The sequence below is a fragment of the Priapulus caudatus genome, unplaced genomic scaffold (assembly GCF_000485595.1).
Source record: "Priapulus caudatus unplaced genomic scaffold, Priapulus_caudatus-5.0.1 Scaffold186, whole genome shotgun sequence".
Taxonomy (NCBI): domain Eukaryota; kingdom Metazoa; phylum Priapulida; class Priapulimorpha; order Priapulimorphida; family Priapulidae; genus Priapulus; species Priapulus caudatus.
This window is the reverse complement of record NW_014577247.1, coordinates 128,588-136,577: the sequence shown is the minus strand read 5'-3', so window position 1 is coordinate 136,577 and position 7,990 is coordinate 128,588. Positions and strand designations below refer to the sequence as shown.

The 7,990-nt window shown below is 41.8% G+C and overlaps 2 protein-coding genes across 4 annotated transcripts in view; one reads left to right on the top strand and one right to left on the bottom strand.

Annotated features, from left to right (window-relative positions):
- LOC106806938 (replication factor C subunit 3-like) overlaps window positions 1-1,414 on the bottom strand; it is a 9,324-nt gene extending 7,910 nt beyond the window's left edge. The window contains exon 1 of the mRNA XM_014809121.1: window positions 1,223-1,414. Within this exon, the coding sequence (XP_014664607.1) occupies window positions 1,223-1,309 (87 nt within the window). The 5' untranslated portion in view covers window positions 1,310-1,414. The remainder of the gene's footprint in view (window positions 1-1,222) is intronic.
- A 139-nt stretch (window positions 1,415-1,553) lies between these two features.
- LOC106806935 (sterol regulatory element-binding protein 1-like) overlaps window positions 1,554-7,990 on the top strand; it is a 14,091-nt gene continuing 7,654 nt past the window's right edge. For 2 of the 3 annotated variants that reach the window (XM_014809116.1, XM_014809118.1), the window contains exons 1-8: window positions 1,554-1,696; window positions 2,261-2,706; window positions 2,917-3,054; window positions 3,189-3,440; window positions 3,660-3,785; window positions 3,960-4,074; window positions 6,743-6,892; window positions 7,162-7,383. In XM_014809116.1, the coding sequence (XP_014664602.1) occupies window positions 1,585-1,696; window positions 2,261-2,706; window positions 2,917-3,054; window positions 3,189-3,440; window positions 3,660-3,785; window positions 3,960-4,074; window positions 6,743-6,892; window positions 7,162-7,383 (1,561 nt within the window). In that variant the 5' untranslated portion in view covers window positions 1,554-1,584. The remainder of the gene's footprint in view (window positions 1,697-2,260; window positions 2,707-2,916; window positions 3,055-3,188; window positions 3,441-3,659; window positions 3,786-3,959; window positions 4,075-6,742; window positions 6,893-7,161; window positions 7,384-7,990) is intronic. The other variant, XM_014809117.1, reaches the window with a different exon arrangement.

Sequence of the window (7,990 nt, the reverse complement as noted above, 5' to 3'; positions counted from 1 at the left end):
CTGTTGTTTAGTTGTATTTATATATATATATAAACCAGAGGGTAGTAACCAGACCTGTACCTCTGCCATACGTTCAGTCACTTACACACCACAAATTGTTGTGTGTTGCTAACCTTTTTGTACCCCCCTACATTGAGAACTCTATGGAGCGCTATTTCAACATAATAGATATACTTTTGGTGCGCGATTTCAACCACTTTTATGAGGCGCGATGATGCGCGTACCATGGGACAATTTCGGGTGCGCGGTGGAGCGCGAGCGCGATCGCGCCCCTTAAAAATGAAAGCCTGGTAGCTCCACCCCCATAACCGACCCAACTTCTAATATCAATCGATTACTATACTGTAACCCCAGGGTTCTCCCCAAGATGAAATTCAAACAGGGGGGGAGGGGATGGGGTAGGGGGAGGGGGGAGGGGCGGGACTAGGGGGGAGGGGGAGGGGGGAAACTAGGGGGGTCCGGGGGGCGTGTATTTTTACCGTACGACTAATTAATGCGTAAAATCGCCACCACACCATAGACGGTATTTGGAGTTCTTGTATATAATAAGATAGCCGAGTCGGTGTACAGTTAGTTACAGGTTAACTGTGCATTGTCAGGTTAACTTTTGTGCTGTCTGCAGTGCATGCCGCATGCGTGGTACGGTAAAAATACACGCGTAGGGTGTCCTGGTCGAACGGCAATTCTTGACGGTCGATTCCCGCGCTGGCAAACTTTTATTGTGGTGGAATTCAAACGGGGCGGAGGTAATTCAAACGGGGCGCAACGATTCAAACAGGGGGGAGTTTTCCCAAACGGGGCGCGCGCGCCCCGTTTGCGCAACGTAGGGAGAACCCTGAACCCTGTTTAAATTTTGCTGTTTTTATCGAGTAAACTGAAGGGATGTCTTTATTTTAGCTGGCTGTTTAAATGTTGCTGTTTTTATGGAGTAAACTGAAGGGATGTCTTCATGTCCGCAAATTTAAAAAGGGTAAAATTGAGATCTTTTAGGAAATTTTACCAGAACCGCAAAAAAACCAGCCACAAATATTTACCGGTTTACAATATGCCACAGTCGACTTTGGCCAAACTTTCAACTCCGTGCGGAGCACGGGTATTTGCTAGTTATTAGTAATAGTATAGTAAATAGTAGTAATACTAATACGCACAAAATGAAATGTGTGTAGGGCCTAGTGATTCTAAGTGTCAACAAGGTAGAAAGCTAAAACTAAAGAATATCTACCAATTTTTTCAGATGTTCCGCTTGACCTTTGTGGTAGTCAAGCTTTCCCAACTGCGTGGGTCTGTACTTGTCCACCCACAAGCTCATAATTAGTTATATAATTTAAGAAAATTTCATATAATATGATCTGTTATAATCGTGTAGTAAACACGAAAATTGGTCTTCAGTTCGCGCCCTTATAGTGGCGACATCTATGGCCTAAACGTAAATTTCCGAATGAAGCCGATTATAGCCGAACATCGTTGACCAAAGTTTCAACCTAATTTGCATAGCGGTAACGCGTCCGTGACGTCCGAATCATCCGATGTCAGCCAGGCAGCTGATTGGTCGCCGTCGCGTGGTCTCATACTGTAGATGCGAAGATGGAGAAGGATAGTGACTGGCCGAGTTACTTAGGTCCATTACCTGACCTAGGACATGGTTTATGTAGCATTAACGAGATGGATTCTACAAAGATAAATGATATCGATGATGGTAAGTCGTGATAATGTAAAAATCGTACGTAATTATTTAAGGCGTTTACCGAGTAAATGTGTTCATTGGAATCACTCACTGTTTACGTTGATAATGTACGTATGTTTTCAACGCTAAACCAAAACTTTCGGTCATGATATATATTCTAACCCACCAGATATCAATAGTATTATTAAGACTTTCAACTAATAATACTAATAGTAACACGGTCACTGGTGTTGGTACAATGGTAGATGAATCAATGTTTTGAATTAACTCGTACGTTGATAAGATTAAGAATTAAGAATAAGATAAGGCGAGGGAACCCTAATCTTCTGGGCACTTGACACTTAATAATAATAGTAATACTAATACTAGTAGTAGGGATACTGGTCGAAAAATTTCTAGATAAGGCTCAGCCAGTAGATTACAGTGATACTTGAATTGTCATGATTGGTTTATGGGTTTAGGAGCTATCGTGATTTGTAGTAGTAGTAGTAGTAGTAATGTACTTATATGCGGTTACTGTGCTGTTATCTCTAGTTACTAATACTATTACTAGTATATGTTGTACTATATTTACAGATTCAGCTGTATCGGGCGATCTTGAACAGCAGTTGTTTGAGTTTGTGTCTGACAGTGGACTTGATCTAAATTCCTTACTGAATGACACCAGTGGAAGTCTACTTGATGTCAGCGATGTGTCAAGCTATATTCAGGCTAACCAGATCAAAAGTGAGCCTGACATGTCACCAAAGTCATGCCCCAACCTCGGTGTGGCGATGCCAGCAGAGGAACTGCTGCTTGGCAACACAACCATGCCGACCCCGAACACGGATAACGTCGACATTAGCATGGTTGACACAAGTATGCTGTTCCCATCGCCGCCGCCAGATGAGGAGAAGCCTGCGGCCAAAGTCCAGACAACAGTACTGGTGTCTCCTAGTCGGCAGCAGCTGCTGCAGCAGCTTCAGCAGCTTGGTGTTCAGCAGCTGGGAGTTCAGCAGCTGGGAGTTCAGCAGCAAGCTCAGGTAAGTGTCAAAGGCATACGAGACAGAGAGAGTGAGAGAGGGGGGCAGAAAGAGGCAGAGAGGCACAGAGTGGGGTGGGGAGGGGAGAGAATAAATATATTGAGATCCTGACTCAGGGATTATAGCCAGATTATCATTTAGAGATAGTGTGGTGTTTCCTTGCTGGATATAGAGAGTAATATATATATGCATTTTTTATATTATACACAGCAGGTTTCCGTGCATACAATCCCACATCATGCAGGTGCACAGCTGGTATTAAATTCAGTACAACAGTTGCCGGTTGCAGTACAACAGAATAATATTCTGCAACAGCTGAAACAACTGCCTCCCCATCAGCTCCAACAGGTGAGGTGATAGTTAATTCTAATTTCTATTTAAATGAAAAGTGGAATTTGGATTTACTATTCTTTCGTAGGGTTATAGTTTGTAATAGCCTGTTTCCCTAGATTCTTGATTCAGTGTATCTTTCATCCTGACAGCTGCTAGTGAGATCCCAGGTGGTAAAGACTGAACAAAGCCCATTGACACAGCGTGCAAATATTGTCACTTACACTGCACCAGTGACACTGACCACATCCATTGCCCAGCCTGTCCAACAAACCATGGCAGTCAGCACCAATAGTGGCCATATATTGACGAGCAATGGACAGATAGTAACGACCACTGTTCCAACGTTTGTTGTGGATGCTGACAAGCTGCCGATTAATCGAATCCAGCCATCAAAGCGCCCAGTAAGTACTATGAATAATTTAGATAGTATTAGTTGAATAATGGTAAAATTTCACATAATTTTAAACTGTAAATTGTGGAATTTTAAATTTCACTGTAAAAGTGTGGTGGTTATATATTCAGTATAATTATGTTATATTATATATTATATGTTTAGTTATTTTAGTGTGATTGTACGTACTTCTTGCTGTCATAACAGTAATGATTTTTGCTTCCTAAAGGTGTCTCCACTGCCCTCAAAGGGGGAGAAGCGTACTGCGCATAATGCGATCGAACGTCGTTACAGGACAAGCATCAATGATAAGATAATTGAGTTGAAAAATCTGGTCGCTGGTACTGAAGCCAAGGTAAACAGACTATGTGATCGTAGCTCCTTTATTGTAACTGAAAGGGTCAAGTACTCCCTAGTACTTCCTCATAGTTATTGTTTACGGGGTACAAATCTCACGGCGCAGGCAACTTGGGGCAAATTTACTAATTTTGGGGTGCTTTTCGTGATGTTGAAGTTGCCTTTTTTTCAGCTGAACAAGTCTTCAGTGCTGCGCAAGGCAATCGACTACATCCGCTTTTTACAGCAAACCAATCAGAAGCTGAAGCAGGAGAACATGGCTTTGAAAATGTTGTCAACCCCACAAAGTAAGTTTGGAACAGTACAACGTGATGTAGGTGAAGAGTGATGGGCGGATTGAGACTTTAGTTAATGCCAGAAAAGTTTTACGTTGGTAGACACCATCAGGACTTTATGTAAAGTCCTGGGAGCCGTTGCCAGAAACATCGTAAAGTTAATGCTAATGTTAATGCTAAGATAACACTTACGACTAATGTTAATGTTACGAGAGGAGCGTTGACAGAAACACATCGCAGCTATTAGAAAACTTACGATAACAGGAACTTCATTACAAGGCTGCTGATTGGATGAGAATCGATCACAAAATTCAAATTCATACACATTTATTGTACATCACAGTAATTTATGCATATTATCAAGAGCTAATAATACCTAGAGTGTACAACGGAAAAACGGGAAAATAGTGCTATTTCACGACTACATTATTCTACTTTGCCTGCGAGTATATCGGCTCCTAAACCTCCCCTCCCACATGCCTTACGCCGCTTCGCATCCACTTTATTCAGCTACCTACACGCGTCTAAGCATTTTGGCTATCGGTTTCCGTCACCGCTTGGAGCCCTGATAATTGATGTCACATGCCCAAATTTGGTACTCTTACTACACCATATAGTAACTGAGCTGCGTTGTAAAAACTTGACGGAGCCGGCTCCATCATGACGGGCATTAGCCGTGCTAGGAAAGATAATGGAAGATAAGGGCATAGGCGATGCCCCCGAAAGTCACCTATGATAACCGAAGCACCGTTCATTCATAAAGTTATCGCGGAAAAACCGAACTTTCACGAAGCAATGCTTAGACGCGTGCTGAATAAAGTGGATGCGAAGCGGCGCAAGGCATGTGGGAGGGGAGGTTTAGTAGCCGATATCTCCGCCTAGGAGTATCGTATTGACAAGCGGTTGGTCTTGTTGTAGAGAGCAAGGAATTCTGCTTAATGCAATACCATGAAATTATTCTAGACTCGCAGGCAAAGTAGAATAATGTAGTCGTGAAATAGCACTATTTTCCCGTTGTTCCGTTGTACACTCTAGGTATTATTAGCTCTTGATATTATGATGGCTAACCACATACAAATAATATTTGATGAAAAACGACGCAGTCATGAATTTATTCTATACAACAAGACAAATTCTCACACTGTAACACGAGACGCGAGAGTCGTGGCAAGCGTGGCAAACATTTAATACGCTGCCGTGAGTTAGAGCGGGCCGCGCAGGTTTCTGTTTCTGTTGTAGTACGTTGCAGTATCCAAAATTGGCATCGAGGCAACTGAATCGGGAGAGGGCTAATTATTTTAGAATTGATGTTGGCTGAGCTTAGATATCATGTAAATGTTAATTCAAGTGTGAAAATTGACTGCATTGCAGTAGCGCGAATTGTCCATGGAAATTTCCGATGAGGTGATGCAAATCTGATTGCTATGATGCAGATGGGAGATCGATCATAGGCCTACTACATGCGTTATTATGGTGAAATATTAGCTCTAGTAACTATAGCGGCATAGCCCGCGTACAGTTGCCGCAGGCCTGCGGCAACTGTACGCGGGCTATAGTTACTAGAGCTAGTGAAATATTAATTTAGTGAGTTTATTAAGATGAATTTAAAGCAGATTTTCTTCTTATTATTTTTTTTCAGAGTTTTTATTTAATTAAATTTCGTTTTTTGTCATTTTTGGAGGTTTTTTTCACTTTTTTTTCAAAACTGCGTTTTCCGTGATTCACGTAAATTCTGCGATTTTCGCGGATATTCCGCAACGCGGAAAACTTTGGACTTTAGTCTAGACATTGAACAAAAAAAATTTGTTGCCCGAACGGGCAAGTGCAATTTCAAGCTACTTTCCCGGGGGCGAATTTTGGGTGCCCCGGGCCATCGGGCAAGCAGGTTTGTCGCGCCCTGCATACGCCATTTGTAAATGTTTTGTTTTGTTTTATGATCGGTAGATAATTAATGATTTTGACGTGTTTTTCAAGAAAAACATTTTATTCATTATTATAAAATATAATATCACTATAATTGTAATTCGTAGTGTAAATGTGTTATTTTCAACTTGATATTAAAGTTACGAGAGGGTCTGGGCTCACGTAATGTTAGGAGGATATTTTCGAAGATTTTTCATTCTAGTAACTTTGCGATGTTTCTGTCAACGGTTACGAGTGGAAGTTAATGTTAATACTAATGTTAAAGGGACTACGTCACGAATTTTCTATGGTAAAATGTGTAAAAAAAAATTGCCATTTTTTTACATTAAAAGTAAGAACTAACGTTACTAAATATATCCTCAAACTCTCACCTGATAAAAATGTTTTTACGTTGGTTAAATTTGCAAAAATCTATACGATTTGGTAATTTCTGTTGTCTAACACTATTCCCCCAGTACTGTTCGGATACTGGCGTCTCTCTGTTTTTTACCGGCAAATTAGGGCATAGAAAGAAGGTATATAAGCATAAAAAGTAAACAGAAACACTAATTGTATTTTCATACATTTTGTTTTGTACAAATAACACACAAATGTACTACTTGATGGTGCTAGAAATTCGTGACGTAATCACTTTAAGGCTAATTTTGTTTCTGACAACGGCCCCAGGCACATAGTGAAGCTAGATTATGTTCCGTAGTCGGCACTGCAGACTTTATGGCTTTTATTTGCATGACCTTACATATCGTCACTCTTGTAGATGTTGAGGGTCTGCTGACATTATCTCAAAACCTACCTGTCACCATCAAGCCGGATTTACCAGTCGGCTTCGACACACCACCGAATAGTGACAATGGCTCTACGGGTCTGCCTTCACCACCAGACTCAGGAGATAGTTGTTCAGAGCCAGGTAAGCCTGACGTGCGCCATAGCCGAGCCAACCCTTTGGAGAAATATCTACACTTTATAAATGTCACCACTTACAGCTCGGCAAGTTTTGAACCTCTAACCTGGCAGTGAATGCTTGAGACCGTGCTCCAGTCTTGTCGTGTAGCTAAATGTGTTTCCGTCATAGTATCCCAGACGTGTCTATGTATTTTAACCCCACACATTTCAGACGTGAAATCGTGCCGTTATTTAGTCGTGCGGCTGAATGTCCGTTCCTTTGTGAAATCGCAGGCTCGCCGTTGCGTTACCACGTGAACAAAGGCATGATGGACGATGGGGTGGGCGTGACGGCGAAGGGGATGCTGGACCGCTCGCGCATGGCACTGTGCATCTTCATGTTCACTGTGCTTGCCTTCAATCCGTTCGGCAAGCTGCTGAATGTCGGTGCCGAGAACGATCAGTACAGAGGCGCCGGCGGTGGACGCCGTCTCGCTGCCGTGGACATGAGTTACAGTGAGTTTACAGTCGCTCTTAACGTGCGCTCATTTCTGTATTTTATTGGGTATTTGGCCATTTGGTAGCTACCAGTGTTATTGGGGTCACAGGGTGGTTCACTGTTGTGAGTTTGCCACAATTTAAACACCTAATTTGTTTTGTGCCTTGTTGTTGTATTGTATTATAATTATTGTATTGTGAACGTATTTGGCCATTTGGTAGCTACCAGTGTTATTGGGGGCACAGGGTGGTTCACTGTTGTGAGTTTGCCACAATTTAAACACCTAATTTGTTTTGTGCCTTGTTGTTGTATTGTATTATAATTATTGTATTGTGAACGTATTTGGCCATTTGGTAGCTACCAGTGTTATTGGGGGCACAGGGTGGTTCACTGTTGTGAGTTTGCCACAATTTAAACACCTAATTTGTTTTGTGCCTTGTTGTTGTATTGTATTATAATTATTGTGTTGTGAACGTATTTGGCCATTTGATAACTGTCAGTGTTATTGGGGCAGTTCACTGCTGTGAAATTGCCACGATTTAAACGCCTTATTTGTTTTGTGTGTTGTTGTTGTTGTTGTTGTTGTTGTTGTGGTTGTGCAGTGGGATTAGGCAGGACTTTCTC